The sequence below is a fragment of the Peromyscus californicus genome, unplaced genomic scaffold (assembly GCF_007827085.1).
Source record: "Peromyscus californicus insignis strain IS unplaced genomic scaffold, ASM782708v3 Scaffold_6__1_contigs__length_162567912, whole genome shotgun sequence".
NCBI classification, from domain to species: domain Eukaryota; kingdom Metazoa; phylum Chordata; class Mammalia; order Rodentia; family Cricetidae; genus Peromyscus; species Peromyscus californicus.
Window position 1 is genome coordinate 86,840,133 of NW_026294584.1, and position 19,685 is coordinate 86,859,817.

Below are 19,685 nucleotides of genomic sequence, written 5' to 3' on the forward strand. Positions count from 1 at the left end.
CACAGTGACAGACAGAGTCCTCCCAACCCCTGCTGCCCTCTACAGCAGGGTCTCTCACCAACTGAAATTGGTGATGTATTGAGAACATGAGAGCTTGGGGCCCAACACTGACTCATGAACTAATGAAATGCCCGTATTTTCAAGGTAGTATTAAAAAAAAAAAAAAAGATGCCAGGTGATGATCAGACAAACTCAACTGAAGACAGAACAAAAACCTCCCAGTGCATTACCATAGAAAACAAATACAGAAGACAAGTCCTCCTCTTTTTAGAATCCTGGTTTCTTAGCAACCACTGACAGCCCATCCCATTGATATGGATTTGCATCATGTGGTAATTTACAGTATTTCTATTCTTATGCTCTCCTCACATGGCACAGGGTAAGAAACACACCTTTTTAAGGAATTCTCTTATCTTCTCCGTGTCCTTAGCAGCATATATGTGCCAGAGGGCTCCTGGCTTCTCTTTTCCTTCAATAAATCGCTTAATTGTGAGTTCATCAGAATCTCCATCTTGGATGGTTCTAAGGACTTCTAGAGGAAGAGAAAGCAAGTGTGAACCCCAAGTCCTCACTCAGACAGTAAGCCCAGCTTCCATGTTTTAGACCTTACCTTCTTCCTGCTCACACTGTCCTTTGGGAATTCCCACATAAACCATAACATTAGCTGCATCAGATACATCTAAGTGAAGATTTGTGGTCCCATATTTCCGATCTTCAGGAGTGATCAATCCTGTAAAAATAAAATGCCCGAGTGTACCAGGATACTTGGAACCAAGAACACAAGTGAGGGATCGGAGTGGTGAAGTGACCTGCAGGAAAGATTTGCTCAAAGGACGTTTCCAGAAACAGCTGAAGTCAAGCTTTGGCTTCATAACCAATGGAGGCTCAGAGACAAAAGACATCAGCTCAGCTCACTCAAGGAGTTCACTGGGCGTTGCTTCCACACACAGTGCAACCTCAGGCAGCGCCACTCAGTAGGAGGGAACACTCCTCAGCACACTGAGTCCCCTGCAGTGCTCACAATATGTATCCACAGGACAAAGCTCCCCTGCTCAGTGGCCACTGGGTACTTTTGACACCAGGACTCTCCCTCTAAAGCATGGCAGGCACAGGCCTGGTAGTCTCAGAAAGGTTTCATTTCTGGCTTGCTAGTGCTTGCCATCTGAGGGAGGCTACAACTGAGGGGTGGTGGGTTTATGCCAACCTGGAACCCTAGAAGCCAGCTACACTTTGTTTCCACCTTGCTGAAACACCAGCCCCAGGAACAGGTAAAGCCTTAGATATTTGCTTCACATCATGGAGTTTGAAATGTGCTTTACAATGATAAAAGAACAATATAAAGGGAAGACACAATGAAACACCCGGAACAACAGCTGACAGTGGTTTACACTGGATGAGGAGCATATGAGCCTCTGCACTAGACACTGAAGTTTTCAATGAGTTTAAAGATACTCCTATGGTAAAAAGTATAAAACATAGGCTTAAAAAGCAATTAACATGTCAAAAATAAGATGAAACAGTTCTGTATGACCACACAGAGTATTTTGAAAGTCAGATTCTACTTAACATAAAGCTCACAAGCAGGCTATAAACAATACTATGACAAAAAATAGATTCACTCCCCGGGCAGTGGTGCACGCCTTTAATCCCAGCACTCGGGAGGCAGAGGCAGGTGGATCTCTGTGAGTTCAAGGCCAGCCTGGTCTCCAAAGTTAGTTCCAGGAAAGGCGCAAAAGCTACACAGAGAAACCCTGTCTCGAAAACAAAACAAAACAAAACAAAAAAACAAAAAACAAACAAACAAAAAAATAGATTCACTCTCTTGAAAACATTTTTATGTGTATGAGTTTGTGTTGAGTATGTGTCACATGTGTGCATGTACCCACAGGTCAAAGGTCATGAGATCCTCTGGAGCTGGAGTTAGAGGCAGTGTGTGCTGCCGACAGGGGTGCTGGGAACTGACCAAGGTCCTCCGGAAGTGCAGCAAGCACTCCAACCACTAAGCCACCTCTCTAGTCCCAGAAACATATCTGATAGTTATAAATATGAGAGAACGATAAACACAGACCTCAAAGACAGTGACCGAGGACAAGAGACTTAGGGTGGAGCTGGGAGGAAGAGTGTCCAAAGAGAATGGAAGCCAGGGACTGCAGGCTGTTTTGGCCAGTGCAATAGTGGGTAAAATGAAAGGTTGTAACAAAACCAAGATAAACTGACTCCTGCTCAACCTACGATACTGAAACCAGCCTCTAAATGAGGCAGCCTCAACTTGAATGGAACCAGGATTACACAACTACCTCCCCCTCCAAATCCTAAGGCGTCTCAGAAGTTTTTTTTGTAGGGAAAGCTTTTGCAGACAGTGCCACCTATCGGTGCCTGGGAGGAACAGATCTACCTGCTGCTAAAATACTTAAAGTCAGAAATGTTAAAAACAAATATTGAGAATTGAAAAGGCTAGCAAAACGGATCTAGATATCACCAAGATTCAAATGACTACAGAATGTAAAGATTCTGCAATTAAAGTTGATGTTGAAGACAGAAAAACATAAAATTGCAATCTGCCTTAAAACTGCAGCTGTGCAAAAAAGCAAATACATGTACATGTGACCAAGAAAGAATGTGCAAGAACTGAGGCAGTGTCTGGCTGTTCTCAATCTAAGCATTTCTACAAATACCTTGTTTCATTTCCATTATGTTCAATTAGACATTTCCTTCTTACCATAAGCATTGTACATCTTGGGGCCCAGGTCTGGCCGTACAAAGTAGTTTGGCAGTCTAGAGGCCAGATTCAGTTTGCCATCTCGCCTGGTGTACTCGGGTAGTGGAATGTTGGCCATCAGATCATCAAACCTAGAACAGGAAACCAAGAATTTGCAGAGCAAGGTCCTTTTCTACTCTAGTACTCTAGGACTTCCTTTGTCCCCTTCTCAACAAAAGAGCAGATCGGAGACAGCGAGGGTTAGCCTTGGTATCTAGACGACAGCAGTCACCAACAGATGTCGTCTTTCCTGCGCCACACGGATGTGTCAAAATGATCTGGAATGTTTCAGGCTACAGAGCTGATACGTACTTCCTGAGGGGAGCTAGCACTCAGGCTGACACTTTACTCCTTAGTTATGAGGCTCCTTTCTAAGGTTTTACGCTTAACCCGAGAAAATGGATCTACCAATTCAGATGTCTTAGTGTGTGATCCCAGGACTGCCTGAAAACCAGTCTCTTAAGTTTTCAGGGCAGGGCACTTCCATATTAAATATGCAGACCATTCATTAGCCAGATCTAAAGTCATTACACCTTTCCATTTCATTTAAAAATATACTTATCTCCTAAGGGTACAGATACAATGTAAATATAAATATAAATAAATTATATATATATATCTCAGAACAAATAAAACCATGAAGTACTTTCCCACTACTGGAGAGACTGTATGACCAAGCCAAAGACAGAATTAGCTCAGCCACACCTGAGGCCTACCTGGAAGGCATCATGTCTCTGAAGTCTTCACCTGGCGGCCAGTCCTTAAGCTTCAACACCATTGGTTCTTTTTCTTTTTCATTTTTCAAACGGTCTTGAGATTAACCAGAATAAAGGAATTGTTATTCATACTTCAGAAACAAAAAATGTTAAGTTAGTTTATACCTTAATATTGCAAATAGAGTATTTGATCTGTACAATGCTATTTCCCTCTTGCCAATTGCCAACTCTCATTTTTATGAATTCAAGAAATAAAGCTATACCTTGGAGAGAGCAAAATAAAGACTGCTAGTTAAGGCCTACTGGGTTCCTGTTTTTGAACACACAAAACTTGTCCCTGGAACCCTGATTTTGCTTCTTCGAAGTGTTGTGAAAGTACCAGCACCACCCCAACTACCCACCACCTTCCTGCACAATCAGAACCCTCGGGGGAAGGGGGCTCAAAAGCAATCTCCAATCTCCTAAGGTCAGCATGAAACAGAAACAGCTTGTTTTACTCAGAAAGAGGTTGAGCCCACCTCCCTTCGGTTCAGGGACAAGAGGGCCCGTTAGGGTCCTCTATGCCCATCTCTGGACTATACAGGTCAGGTTTAGTCAGAACTGCTCTCTTATACTAGTACCACCACCAGTGGCAGGCTAGTTCAAATGCATAAACTTTGTAAAAACAAAGAGAAGAAACAGAGAGCAAATTTTGAAGTCCTGAATCCATAGGCTCCTGCTATTCCCATGTCCCCTCTTTACACATCCTTAACCTCTTTGAAAGATCTTTATAATACATACTTGGAACATCTTCAAATCCGTCCCAGAAGTCTCCTACTGTGGCTCCTGTGATGATTTCATTGGTCCTACAATTGACTAGGTCCACTTCCTGCTCACCAAACTCTTTCCTGAAGGACTCGGGTTTCCAGAGTTCAGTGTTTAATTTGTGATGCACCCCCGACACCATCACTGGCTAAAGGAGGAGGAGGAGGAGGAGATGTAAGTCTGACCTCGACCAGCTCTGCCCTCGTTGAGCAGCTTGTCCTCAGTCTCAGCTGCTGAAATGACAGCTAAGCCCTCTGAGCTTCCAGTGGCTGTATCCTCACTATCCACCTGCTACATGCTTTGCTCTTGCCGTGTGTAAGAATCCCTGGATTGTTAATTACGCTGCTAGGAGAAAGGATCACTCTTCTGATGGCCCCCAAGGCACAACACCAGGCTGGGTATGTATGAACATGACATATAGGCCAAAAAGTGTTACCCACAGGCCATGAACACTGTGACGGGATCACCCACAACTGAAGAGCCAACGGAGCTGCCCTTGAGAGCAGGCACCACAGGCGAGGACACAGCGATTCCAGGACGACATTATATGGCCGTGGCCCATGCAGAACTGCCTTCAGCACAGGCTTTGTTGTTCTGTTGAGAGTTTGGTTTATTCCATGTCTATCTGTGTGCCTGTGCTTGTCTTGCCCCCTGTGTTCAGGGATACCTGAGGCTGGAAGATGGTGACACAGGCAGCTGCAAGCCAATCATGGGGCTGGGGACTAACTCAGGTCCTCTGCAGCAACAGCAGCTCTTAACCACTGACCGTCTCCCCAGCCCCCAAGCACAGGCTTTAATCCACGAAAGGGGGATGTGTGATCTTCTTTTTAAATTGCATTTGTCAAATCTCTCAAAACCCAATAGCTTCTCAGTCACTTTCACTGTTGAGGTTGATCACACAAGGTCACTCAGGCCTATCTCCCATCAAACCCCAAGAAATGGCTAGCTAAAAGCAATCAAATTCTGAGTGGGAAAGAGTGCAGCTGAGTCGGTTTATACAAGGAAGCCGCAGCCACATCCACCCCAAACACACGCAAACCCAGGAGGAGAGGAAATCGACGACACCGCCAAGGAAGGAAAGTGGGGGTGGGGGCACAGAGGCCACTCTTACCTGCCCTTGCTTCCAGCATTCCCTGAACACATTCCAGTTGCTCTTATTGTTGGGGTCTTGCAAGCACAGCAGGCGGTTATCACATAGCCAGTAGTGAGGCGTGTCAAAGCCAAGAATGCTGGGCTTGATCGTCAGCCCCTGAGGCCTCTTGGGTAAATCAGAAGAAGTCTTGTTTTGCACCAAAGAGGCAAAGATGTCATCAAGGATTTTGGGTGTGTTTTTGAGTCCATTTTCTGTCTGAATTTGATAAAGAACACAAATCTTAACTATGCCATTCTCTATTGTTGAAAAAAAAAAGTCTCTCTATCTCTATAATGGTACGATGACGACGAACACATATCACATATTCACAAGAGACCAATCAGAGAACCCAGACGAAGAGGCAAGTTCTCAACTCACACACCTGCACACCTGGATTTAAGAAAGTGAAAGTAGCCGGAAAAAAGTGCCCATTGCATCCCTAGGAGCCTGCGGAGCACCTATGGTGACACTACTTTTTCTACTCAACTTCGTAAGGGGTACCAATAATAAAACAAGCACATACCTTTCCTGTGGAGGAATTCAAGAGATTTCGAAGGAAACCAGAATTATTGTTGCTCACAGGTGTCAAAATTGTGCTGTTAAAAGTATGGAGGACCGTACTGGACTTGTTCAAAGGGGGCAGGGGTGGAAGGCATTTGATTTCATTCTTTAAAATTGGCATAGTCAGCTGTTTTTCTAAAACAAAAACAAAATATCCAGATGTGTATTCAAGGCAAACTCCCTGTTTGTCCCTAATAGAATGGCTCTAGGGTGTAGCTCCCTCTCCTAAAACAAAACAAAACAAAAGCAAACAAAGAAAAACCCTCTACAAGGATAAACACTAACACTGTGTGTTAGGTAAGAGTTCAAGAGGCTGGAGAGATGGCTCAGTGGTTAAGGGCACTGACTGCTCTCCCAGAACCTGGGTTCAAGTCTCAGCACCCACAAGGCAGCTCACAACTGTCTGTAACTCTAAGATCTGACCATCCTCACACAGTCTATGTACATGCAGCAAAACACCATTGCAAATAAAAATAAATTATATTTTAAAAAAAAAAGTTCAAAACAGAATCAAATATGCAGGGGAAACCAGAAAACCACACGTGGTTTTTACCTTTATTTTATGGATGTGGGTCCTTTGACTGCATATGTGTCTGATCCCCATGAAGGCCAGAAGTTGGGAGCGTATGGATGAGTGAATGAGAATGCTAGGAATCAACCCAGGTCCTCTCTAAAAGCAGCAAGCACTCTGAAGGCCTACATCTCTCCAGCACCATAAATGGTATTTTAAGAATAGTGTGAATGCCGTTATCACACTGGTCAGGACTCCCAACAGAGTGCTTCAAACAATAAGAACCTTCATCTTATTCCCAAGTACAAGGAATCTCTTAAAACAATTTCAAAACAAGTTAAGACAGGTGTAGCATTTATCCACCTGTGTCCTAGCTACTAAGGAAGCTGATGCAGGAGGATCAACTAAGCGCAGGAATGGAAGACCAAACTGAACAACATAGTGAGGTGTTTCCCCACCACACCCCCAAAATCATTATTTATAATGCTTGCTGTGAGCACTTTTTCTGGAGAAACCCTTAATGATATTCTCTTCTAGTCTCAATTTCAGAGTTCCATAAAAATTACAGGTGTGAAACTTCAGTTTTTCTACCTCTCATCACATGGCTTTCTTCTTCAACTTTCAGATGTTCAATTATATGAACATATCTGAGTATGGCCATTCATACAAATTATTTATAATATCAGATCTGATTCAGAAAAATTTTAAGATGTCTTCATGAAAGAACTGATTTGCAATTTTTCTCTTTCCAGAAAGCAAAATTACCTAAATTCTTGTCTAACTTTATCTGATTCCAAAGCCCATGTCTTTGTATTTACTTCGAGCCATTCTGAGACAAGGATGTAAGAAAAGACAGCATACTGAGACTAAGACAAGACAGGACAGTGAGCCATCACTTAAAACAAGCCGGAGACCTCCTCAAGGATCAGGACACAGGAAGAATAGGGAGCACAAAGAATTAAGAACCAGAAAATAGGGAGAACGAAGGCCTACGAAATGCCATCTAAACACCACACAGCCATAGCCATGAATCACAGCCTATATCCCCTACTGGCATTGGCCACACAGATCAGGCCACCCAACAATTGGCTATGGATGGGGTGGGGCACTTTACCAGGGCCCCGACACTCACTGATGAACTAAAGATTCTAGTAGAGAGGGAAATATAGTACCCAGTTGAGCACACACTGGAGAGCTAGCTAGGTTCTAACAGCTAATTTCAAACCCATGACTTATATAGACAGTCCTAGTTAAACTCTGTAACTAACAAAACAGAAAGTCACTGAAAGAAATTTGAAGGGAAGAGGCAGGACTGTCAGGGGTGGGAGGGAGGTAAAGACAAAGGGAAAGTACCTAGAATGCACTATGTAAACGTATGCTATGTCAGGAGGAAGGATAAAAAGTCTCAGCACCACTCCATTCTTGCCAAAATGAATCAACTTCACCAAAATTCGATGAGGAGGTAAAGCTCCCTTCTCAGGTGCTGCATAAACAGTCTTATGAATGCCATGTGCCTGTACCTGGATAATCGGAGGAACACTTCCCATGATGCAACACTCCTAGTCCTGTTCTCACCGCAGTGTTAGCTGCTCAGTCTCTCTGTGATTGTACTCATGTACTCCAGAAGGTGGGAAGCACTCACCCTTGTTTTCCTTGTTGACATTCCCACTGGTAAGGTCGGCCAGCCAGTTTAGAGGCGATGTGTTGGCGGGACAGGCGGGCTTCACGCTGCTGGCTGGTTTGGAGACTATTTCTCCACCCACACCCGCCGGCTCCAACACAGGGGAACTTTGCTGGAGCATGGTTCCAAGAGCTGGTTTTTCTCCAGACAAGGATGTCTGTAAGTGTACAAGCAGAATTAGGTGTAAACTGAAGACTGGCATTTTCCTTTTCTTCTACCTTCTCCCCTAACAGTTGACACACAGCTGACACAGTCATCCAGCAGCCCCAGCTATGTGACTGGAGCAACCTTCTGGTAATAACACAGAACAATAACGACAAGACAGAAATTTCCATTTTTAGCGTTCACGTATTACTAATGAAAACACAAGCTGTGGTAACAAACACCCTTTGGTATTGCCTCACTCACCAGACAGGCTTGAACACATTCCTATGGCCCCAGATACCAAGAGGCTTCAAATGATTGATCTGTGCCTATCTTCCCTGGGAACTCAGCCAGAATCCAGAGCAGGCACTCAGAACATGCATACGGAGTCAACAGATGAGGTGGGTACTGAAATGAGGGGGCTCAGCAGTCAGCACACAGATGGGATTCTCTTCTGACTAAGCTTTAAATGTGATGAACTGCTCCAACACAAACAACTGGGAAGAACACACCACTTACTCTGCCACCTGGTTGCAGAGTTTACACAAATAATCAGAAAGGAAAAAAGGACTATTCAAATTCCTGTGGTGGTTCTGGCCCTTTCTTTCTGTGATGTGCCTCACTCAGGCTATCTATGCAGCCTCCAGGACTTTCTACCACTGTGTTCTTACTGTAGGCAAGCTGAAGCAATGAAAGCCAGTGGGTGAGAGCCAGTGACAAATGGCAGCAAAGAACTCAAGTTCACCAAGTCTTTAACCCCAGCACCAGGAAGCGAGGGCAGGTGATCTCAGTCAGTGTGAGGCCAGACAGGACTAGAGAGACCTCATTTTAAAACAAATAAAAAGAACTCAAGTTTAGTTCTAGCATCAAGCATCACAGCTGTCTAAGCCCATGCTGCCCTCAGTAAGTAGTTTTAGAAAATGCACAAGAGTTGAATCCCGAACACAACGTACAGTATGACGACTGGAGAAGGGCAGGAAGGAGGCTCAGGATAGGTGTGATGCTAACAATACTACCAGGAAGAGGGATGTGGAGTCAAGCACTGGGCATAGAGGGTTCATTTTCAACAATTCCTTTAATTCTTCCGACATTGTATAGGTAAAATACAAGAATTAAATTTAAACCTTGTGTTTTTGCTTTTCAAGGGATAAAAATACTAAGAAGTCACAGATGAGTACACAAGTAATATGAAGAGTGAGTGAGATGCTGAACTGTCACAGGCAAGAATGAAGCCTCTCCCCAAACAAAGTGACTGCTGTCCTTATGTTCCTTTCAAACACAGTGACAGAACCCCTGGGTCAGCTGAGAAACAGACAAATGACAAGGACAGTGACCTAAGCAGTAAGCAACAGTACCTGTTTCAGGTCTTCCTTTAAGGCTGGCTTTGAGAAGAGCTTGAACTGCCTGCTGGAGCAGGGACAATTGGCCTTTATACCCCATTTTGCTCTGATAGAATGCACAATGTCTCCAACATCATAGAGGGCTGAAACAGAGGACAGAGGCAAGTAGGTCAAGCCAGGTACTGTGTGCACTTTCACCCTCCACAGAGCAGAAAATGACTTTCCCATAAGACTGCTTCACTCGGTAGCATGATGCTCCCCCCCTCCCTTTCGTCCTGCCTTCCTCAAGTGCACACTTTGTTTCCTTCTACAAAGCTGTCCTCGAGACCTTAAAAAGTGCAGGGACATTTTAAAACGTTTTCTAAGTATTTTCAGGACAATACTAAAAGTTAGCATGCAATCACACTATACCTAGTAAAACTAAACTGAAGCCCTTGTAAGCTACCCAACACGAGGTGTGTGCCTTTGTGTGTATGTGGGGATGGGGGTGTGGTGGCCCTGCCTCACAGGAAATACCTTTGCCGGGGATGATCTGTGTGGGCATCAGGTTCTCAGGCTCATGTATCTGACTCTTCACACACCTTATCCAAGAGAAAGTCTTGTAGGCAGCACCTGCAAAAAACGGACTTGTGCTAACTGCTTACCATAAACCTTAGAGTCCCAGTGCTTCAGAAACCTATCAACCACAAACCAACAAAAGACTTAAGCCCAGTCTGTCAGGGGCTGGAGGAGACTCAAGTCTGTTCACACTCACCCTGTTGGCAATTCTTCCTCTTCATCCGATAGCAATCCACACACACTCCAAACCCACACCGAGGGCACACCCAGTGCAGGTTGAAAATGGTTGTGTCACACACATCACACATTTCTCTAACACCTTTGACAGCTCGCTTCCAAGCAACCTGTCCTGCAAAAAAATCAATAAGCCATTTATTGCTGAGGTACATACAGAAGGTTTCTGAAATCAGACATAGGTGGGGGTAGAAGTCCTCCCTGGGTCCAGCGTTCCCACTGATCTGTGAACTTCCTCACAGATGCTGCTGTCCCATAAAGCTCCCCTGAATCCCTGGACATGCCTGTCCAGTCTAATAGTGGATACCTATTCTTACTACCAAGATTGAGGGGAAGCCTTTTTGGTAGGGTGCCATCTTTCAATATCACTCATGGCATTTCATATCCTTCTCTAATGCAACCAGCTTGTTACATAAGAAAGAGGAACAGGATGATCACAAAAGCAAGAAAGAAAGGTCCACCACGCATAGGTTTTCACAGAGAGGATTCCTTCATTATACTCTTACCAGACAATTCCCTGTGCATAGAACAAGTGTCTGTGCACTGTAGTCAGAGGTGGACTGCCGTAAGAGCAGTCAGGTAAGACGTTTCTTTACATAGAGTACTTTTACCCAAACCTGTTTAAGAAGGAACCCATCAGTGCACATGAGACACTTATCCTATGCAAAGCACAGAGAAAAAGTGTAGCAAGACCGCTGACTTCTCAACACATAGACGGAAGCCTAATTCTAAAGCTGCTCCTTCCTTCAGAGTAACTCCAGCAGCCCCAGGAGCTCTTGATTCCCAGGCACACTTCTGGATCCTATTCCTTAAATCTAAGGAACAGGCCTACAGAGATGGCTCATCAGTTAAGAGCACTTTCTGCTCTTGTAGAGGACCTTAGGTGGCTTATAACATCTTTAACTATAGTTCCAGGGGATCTCTTGGCCTTCCTGAGCACCAAGCGCACACACAGTTCATTTACATAGATGGAGGCAAAGGCACTCACACAGAAAACAAAAATAGATAAATCTTTTTCAAAGTCCTGAAAAATATATCAATCTAGTATTTTGTCTGAAGCTAGCTTCAGTTTGTTTATGGCAAGTACAAGCAAAATTCTGAGAATGGATAGACACTGTCATTCAAACACACTTGGTTATTCAAAATCCAAAATGGTAAACACTATTGTTGTCTTTCAGTCACTTGGGGGAGGAAAAACAATCAAAGAAATCATGAGACTTATAAGACAGGAGTCCCATGGTGCTTTTGGCTTGATACCTTACCTCATTTCTCCAGACTATGCAGAAAGGGGGAAAAAAAAAGTTATCCTTCCAGACATCCTATACCTTGAGGTGACCAAAGGAGGTCCAGTTCTTCTATGTCACCAACACTGACCCCTAAGCTTACTAGACTGCACTAGTGACGCAGTGCTCTAGAAGAGTGGAGGGCAGCCATACACTGAGCTAGCAGCTGTCCCTTCAGATCTTGATGTGGGAACAACTGTCTCCATCTAAGCTGGTTCCACTCTCACACCCAGGTCTCTACGGGACCTAGCCCCGCACAGTGGGACTCGGGAAGGCTTAGGGTATGCCTGTCCACTCTTACTGTTTTTAAACTGTACTGTGAATTAAGACTCTCTTGTCTGTAACCAATCTGAAGTCTCACCTTCTTCTGATGAGTTTACACAGCTGGTGAGGCTGTGCAAATGTCACTACCACCTCACACTGACCTTTCAAAACAAAAACAGAATGCTCTTCCTTTGCTAACTGTCGTACAACAAGCCCACAGACAGCACAGCTCAGAAGAAACCTGTTACAAAAGGAAAAGTGCAACCTCACTGTACCATCCACCCAGCCTTCTGGTGAAAATGCAGTCGGAGCAACTGGGATTAGGTGTCATGAAGAAACAAGTCAAGTTAGACTCAAACATCCTACCCCCTAAGAGATGTTCTTACTGTGAGGCTCAATAGTTGACATGGCTTCCTTCTCAGAAATGACCATTTGACAGAAGTGGTCCCCAATATTGGCCAGGATATACTTTGCTGTGTCCAAATCAGTCCCCATGACATTTCTAGTCAAAGGCAGCCACAAGCCGATGGCTTCACTGTCGTACTTGTTTGGTGTTAAGAAGCCTTCTACCCGCAACACACCGTGTTTGTTGAACTGTAACCTAGAAGTGGGAAAACACACAAGATGGATTTATAACTTGGACCGACCTACTACATAAAAACTATTTCAACCAACAAAGTCCCTCCTGGTCTTCTGCACTCTTCACAGCTAATGACAGCCAATTACTTGCTAGTGACTGAGAAAGACTTTTTAAAGTAAGTAAAATATAGTAATAATAATGTTTTTCTCCTAAAAGACAAATAAGGCATGTGAGAGAGATGTCTATTTTGAAATCAATCCAAGTTATCCTATAGTCTCCAGAGACAATCTCTACCTACTAGATTTGGATTTTAGCAGCAAAGACAGTAACAGATAAAAAGAAGTGAACCAACAACCAACACCCAGCGAGAGAGGAGAAGTACCGCTTCAAGACTGATGCCAGCAAGGAAGGAAGGGCTCTGTGCCATCCCTGAAGCTATGACCACGCGCATCTGAGGGGTGTCTGCTGTCCACATGCACCCTAGAGGTGTATTACAGTGGGAGCTTCCAGAACTTTTCAAAAGAAACATGAAGCTGGAACTCAGAACCTAAGAAGTACACTGGTAGGCAGAACACGTTCTCAGAACACCAATATCTGGATGGTTTGAGAAGCTATGGATTAGCTTTGAATATTTTTTTAAACCTAACATTTTACTTGTAGCTGGAAGCATTAAGAAGTTGACATAAGCCGGGCGGTGGTGGCGCACGCCTTTAATCCCAGCACTCGGGAGGCAGAGCCAGGCGGATCTCTGTGAGTTCGAGGCCAGCCTGGTCTCCAAAGCGAGTTCCAGGAAAGGCGCAAAGCTACACAGAGAAACCCTGTCTCGAAAAAAAACCAAAAAAAAAAAAAAAGAAGTTGACATAAAACACATAGTGACAAAGAATATGATAAACATCATGACAGTCACAGGAGAAAGTGCTGACTCTGAGTTTGGCAGGGCTAATGTAAAGAAAGCTGACTTCAGGTAGAGACAGTAGTAACTAAGCTTGCCTTGTAAGAAAAGGGAGACAGCTAAATTCAGCAAAATATTCTACATAAGCAAGAAAGACAGGTGCAACAAGAGAATGGTTAACAAGGGATTAATTAAGGTTTTATTTGCGAATGTAAAGATCAAGAGCTTGAAAGGGTCTATTAGGGTCAAATACTGACAGCCTTTAACATTTTGCTGGGGGACTTCAATTTCTTTGCTGGGCAATGATTAACTATCCAAATTCTATGAGTCTATGAGACACACAAGGAAGTTTCAGAAGAACCACTTGTCAAGGAACACCAATACCAGTGTATGAAAATGTCATAATGCAGCCATTATTTTCACACACACACACACACACACTCCCCTCTTCAAGAGTACAGAGTAAATAAGACAAGTCCCTGGGAGCTGTATAGCAAATGCAAAATGATTTCCATTTATCCAAAGGAGATGCAAACTGACAAGAGTCCAAACCAGAAACAGCCACACCACCTAGATGTGGATACACACCTCTTAACTCCAGCATTTAGGCTGAGGCAGGAAAATCACAAGTTCAGGTCCTGACTTAGCTAGAGCGAGTACAAGGCCAGCCTGCACAACTTAGTGAGCACAGCTCTAAACTATGAAAGAGTAAAGATTGGGTTAGGGATGGAGCTCACTGGTTGAGTACTTGCTCATTAGCACATGAAGCTCTAGGTTCAATCACCAGTACAAAAAAACAAAAGGAAAACAAACAAAAAACATTTTGTGGTTTCTCCGCAATACATGGAAGTACAAATATGTGTACATCGTAACACACTTATTTGGAAAAGAAACAATTCTGAGAGGAAGTAGATTCGAACTAACTTTATCAAGAAGCTCTTCCGGGCCAGGGGTCATTCAGAAATGCATCATGTGCACATGACAGCAGCTCTAAATGCTACACACATTACCATATTTGTGCAATGACTCGGAAGCAAATGGGGCAAGCTAGTGTCTGAAATGCCCCCAGTTTACTAAATAAGCCAGTGTGAAAGCTACTTGCACACGCTATATGCAATGATACTTGAGTATCATTTTCCAAGACCATAGTAAGACCTCTAAAGTGGTCTAAATGACCTGTACATTTAATCCAGCTCAGCAGTAACTTTTCAACTTACATTTAAAATTCTATTTTCAATTAGATTACAAGACAAAGACAACAGAGAGAGAGAGACCAAGACAAAACTTGTTTATAATGAAAACTAGCTGAACATGAAAAACATCACAAATGAGAAACTGTCCTACCTAACCTTCATTTACACCCAGAACATCATTCATTCATGTCTCAACAACAGAAAACAAAGTTGTTTCAGTCTGGACAAAGGGATTTGAATAAAATGAATCTAACTTTTAAATAGTACAGTATAAATATGTAAGTTTGTCTATAAAATTGTAAGCATTAAAAAGAAAACGACCAGGTTTTCTCTTATATGCAGAACCTAACTTTGAAAAAAAAAACACATCAAAGCAGAAGAGGGGTTATTTGTGAAGTGGGAGGGATCAAAGAAGGGAATGCAAGGGAGTAATCTGGAGATGAACAGAGTCTAATTCACACATATGAAAAGGTCACCATAAACTCACCTCATGCTCTTATACAGTGTACATCCTAATGGCAGAAGCGAGATAATTCCACTGGTAGAGTAAGACATCAATCAGAAGTGATGACTAAGAATTTAAAGGCTAAGAGGGCTTTAATACTAAATTATATATAGCTGCTGAGCAGTTAAACAGTGATATGTTATCTATGTCGTTATAGTAAAATTCTGTAAACTATTTTTTAATTGTGAACAATCTGGAGGAGGGGAGCATCATTAACATACTGGTTTAGGAAAAGAAACAGCAATTTTATTTGTCTACTTTTAAAACATCAGCTTATTAATGATTAAGTTCTTCTGGTCTCTCTAGGTTTCACTTTATTTTACTACAGTACTACCTGACAAATGATTAACAACTGCTAATCTGATTTAAATAGTCATGGAACAGAATAGGGGTAACACTCAAAGAGAAAAGTCAACAAACTACATAATGTGAACAAATATGAATGCAAGAAAAAAATGAACACAAGAAATTATTCACATGCCTCTCCATCTTGGCAGAGGGACAGACAGACACGCTTGATCTGCCAGTATGCCTGGACACCGGTGTACCCTTCCTGCAGAGCAGCTTGGCAGAGTCTTAACACTCAGTTAACCCAGCGATGCTACCGCTAGAGATGCCTTCAAAGTAGATGTGGGCACGGGATGACCACTCGAGACAACCACTCTAGTAAGTTCTAGTGCATACAAGACAGAATTCCAAAATATTTGCATATGGTGATATATGATCAAAATATTCAGCCGGGCGGTGGTGGCGCGCGCCTTTAATCCCAGCACTTGGGAGGCAGAGCCAGGCGGATCTCTGTGAGTTCGAGGCCAGCCTGGGCTACCAAGTGAGTTCCAGGAGAGGCGCAAAGCTACACAGAGAAACCCTGTCTCGAAAAAAAAAAAACAAAACAAAACAAAATATTCCTTCTTATGATTTGGTAAAGATTCAACAGTTTATGCAATACACCAACTTGGTTAGGTGTGCCCAAACAAACTTTCTGACCAAGCACTAAAAACGCACTGTAAAAAGAAGTTACCTATAGTGATTTTCCAGAAACTTCTGCATTTTTCTATGACAATTATCTGAAAAGAATTTGTAATGTGGGTTTTTGCTGTTTTGTTTTTGATTAAGATATATATAAATATCTATATATAGGTATATAGATATAGATATATAAACTGAGGGCTGGGGATTTAGCTCAGTTGGTAGAGCATTTAGCATGCACTGGGGTTACTTCCATCCCCAGTACCACATAGACCAACCATGGTTTCTGCATGCCTGTAAATTCCAGCACACTAGAAATGGAGGGAGGATTAGGAGTTTAAGGTCATCCTTAGCTATACAGGGAATCTGAGTCCAGCCTGGGATATATGAAAAAAGGTGTAAAAGAATAATACACAGTTAAGTTCTAGATTGCCAAACACATAGTAATTTCTACATTCTAGATTTCCTGTTGACAGGAAGAAAAAGTATGCACTTTCCTCAGACACTTTCCTCACCTCCTAAAGTGAAAAAAGCGACAGAACACAGGCGAGTCCTTCTGCTGGTCCTTATCCTTGCGCAGGCTGTCTAACCGACACTCACGGCACTTGGGCAGCTGGGCCACAATGTTCACACAGGAGTCATCCTGAACAAAGGCCTCTCCGCTCTGCTGTAGCTTTCTGAGTTTATCAGGGTCTGTCAAAACTGACTTCCGGGCTGGGGCTAGAAAAGAAGAGAAAGGAAATGAAACATCAAGTTTCTGAAGAGAACACCAACCATTTGACTGAATTCTAATAAAAAAGTCAACATTCCTAAAGAAAGCATATTCTTCTCCATTTTTATTTCAGCTAAAAGTTCTTCTATAAGAAGATAAAGAAACAACTAGCAAAGTTTTGCTCTTTGTTAAAAACAAACAAAAAAACCATTTTGGCAACCTAAACCACCAAATTCAACAGCCAGACTCACAAGTGAGAGTCAGCGTATCTGTGTCTTCCCAATGCTAGATGAGAACAAGGGGCTAGCTAGAAGACCTCCTCTAAATCAGACTTGGTGCAGTCATGGCAGAGGGGGTTACACCCACCCAGGCCAGCACCTCCATTTTCATGTTCAAAACAAAACTATTTTTCTCTGTAGTCCCTAAATGGAGCAAGGGAACAGAATCTTCCTCCAGAGTCTTTGTGTCCACAGGCAACTGTAGTGGGCACAATCCAGAGATCCTGATGGGCTGCTGACCCACAATCGATGGCAACATGTGCTAGTCCAGATAAGGGGCAGCTGCACAGCACAGTGAGATAACGCTGGACTCCAGAGCTCACTCAGATACCTGCCATGTGTTTACTCAACTATGATTTTCATTCCCTCTTCACAGAAACTAAAATGACTTGCTTCAAAAGCTAGCTGTGAGAACTGGTGACTCAAAAAGAATAAATAGAACAGATACGTGGTTATGAATATTCACTTTCTCTTGGGAGTTATATAACTCCTAAAATGGTATGAATTTTATGTCATTAATTTTAAGCAAACTAGCTGTTTTATCAACTTGAACCTCAAGAATGATGAAGCTGGGTTGAAAGAATCCCTAAACATCTATTTTTCCAGAGCTATACTAAAAAGATCTACAAGCCAACTTAACCTGCTATCACACTAGTGTGGGTGTGGTTGTCTATGCACTCATAGCACACTTTATACAGAAGTTCAAAGGACAACCTGAGGGAATTATTCTCTCCTTCCACCATGTGGTTTCTCAGGACTAAACTCAGGGCATCAGGCTTGGCAGCAGATACCTTTACTCAACTGAGCCATCTCCCTGACACTATGGTTTGGTTTTGTTTTTTTCTGAAAAGCGTTTTTGTACTAGGGTTTTAAACAACTTTATAAAACCCACACTGATTTTTTTCATATACTGATAATTCAGGTTACCTTCTTGTAATAGCTCTGCACCTTCTCACACACTTAGATTCTTTTCAATGTCCTAATCACAGTAACAGTACTTCTGATTACTGCCCTCATTAGAAATAACGGGCAGCACAAGTTGAGTAATCCTTATCCAAAAGGCTTAAGACTTGAAGTGCTGTCAATCTACTGTTTTGTTTTTTAAATTGGGACTGTTGCATAAACAATTTATTTACGTTTCTTAGTGTGCCCATCCTGTTACTACAATTCTATCACATGAGGTCAAGAATGGAATTTTCCACTTGTAGGGTCTTGTTAGTGCTCAGTTTCTGATTTTAAAACATTTATGAACTGGATTAGGAATGTTCAACTTGTAAGTATGAACCATGGTGTACTAAGTGAGCACTTAGTTTGAAAACTGAGTCTATCAAGACCTACCCTTAACAACTGTGCTCAGTGTTTCCACCCATGTCCGAGATGGGGGAGAGGTAAGAGAGGGAGAAAGCGCGCGTGAGCGCGCGCGCACGCACACACACACACACACACACATGAACTACCTGGTATGGAGCACAAAGCCCAACTTCTCCCACCCCAACCTGGATGCTACAAAGACACCAATAGTCTGAAGACAAAGTAATCACCAGATCACTTTAGATTTTGCTTCAAATAGGATTTTCTTACAATAAAAAATTAGGAACCCTCTGACCCATTTTAAGTCATAGGATAAATGCATGTAATGGAGTCCTTGCAGCATTAAGTGTTACTAGAAACTTATACTAATCCACTGGGTAAAATGAATTCATTTCTATAACATGGCTTCTTTGAACTTGTTTCTACTATCATTCACAGGGGAAGAAACATAACATTTGCCAATAAAGATTTTAAAACACTTACAAGTCTGGGTTTTATTACCGCTTCTTGTACAACAGCTTTCATTATCAACTTTTACTGACGTTTCCTTTAAATTCTGTGACTGGCACCCTACACTTGAAGGTTCGATCTTCTTTTCTACACAACTATTAAGGCTACTGACACCTCCTTTCACTTCAGGTTTCTCTGAAAGATCATCAGATGTGGAAGCTGCATGCTCTAGGTGTTTCTGCAGTTCAGGAGTCGGGGCACCATCTGGTTCTGCCTTAGAAGAAGCCTTTGCAGGAAAGCATTCCTTTGGAGGAAGGCCAGTGACTGGTTGTAGAGCAGATTCCAGTCTGCTCTCCTCATCAGTGCTTGTTTTAGGCTGGATACAGCTACCTTTGGGCTCACTCAGAATTTTCAAGTCTCCAGCCCCAACCTGAGAAGATTTTGAAGAAAGCAATCCTGCTTTGCAGACATCCGGTTTTGTTCTCAGTACTTCAGGCTGTGTGTTTAGACAAGAAGAAAGTTCTTCTGGTAAACTCTGCTTATGGCATCTGAAAAACATAATAGGGAAAAGTAGCATCCTGGTCTTTCTTATCACTTATCATCCTAAAATAATTCAGTTTGCTATGGCAACCAGCAAGAAAGAAAAAAGAAAACTGTTATGGTAGAAACTTTTGGATAGGTTTCTGTGAGCTGGAGTGGAGAACAATCCATCCACGGCTCTGGAAAAGTGTCTTACACACTAAGAAAAATGCAATCCTAAATGCTCCGAGCATGCTCTCCTGACACTAACTGCTCAAGCCACTTCTGCT

The 19,685-nt window shown here is 42.8% G+C and overlaps 1 protein-coding gene across 3 annotated transcripts in view; it reads right to left on the reverse strand.

Annotated features, from left to right (window-relative positions):
• The window catches only part of Kdm3a (lysine demethylase 3A), a 44,717-nt gene that overhangs the window by 3,426 nt on the left and 21,606 nt on the right, over positions 1-19,685 (reverse strand). For all 3 annotated transcript variants that reach the window (XM_052719846.1, XM_052719848.1, XM_052719847.1), the window contains exons 10-23: positions 18,910-19,424; positions 16,641-16,845; positions 12,373-12,587; positions 10,402-10,554; positions 10,164-10,259; positions 9,663-9,790; positions 8,125-8,320; positions 5,934-6,106; positions 5,390-5,626; positions 4,255-4,426; positions 3,475-3,568; positions 2,720-2,850; positions 611-730; positions 393-532 (exon numbers count right to left, since the gene is read on the reverse strand). In XM_052719846.1, coding sequence (XP_052575806.1) covers positions 393-532; positions 611-730; positions 2,720-2,850; positions 3,475-3,568; positions 4,255-4,426; positions 5,390-5,626; positions 5,934-6,106; positions 8,125-8,320; positions 9,663-9,790; positions 10,164-10,259; positions 10,402-10,554; positions 12,373-12,587; positions 16,641-16,845; positions 18,910-19,424 — 2,575 coding nt within the window. The remainder of the gene's footprint in view (positions 1-392; positions 533-610; positions 731-2,719; positions 2,851-3,474; positions 3,569-4,254; positions 4,427-5,389; positions 5,627-5,933; positions 6,107-8,124; positions 8,321-9,662; positions 9,791-10,163; positions 10,260-10,401; positions 10,555-12,372; positions 12,588-16,640; positions 16,846-18,909; positions 19,425-19,685) is intronic.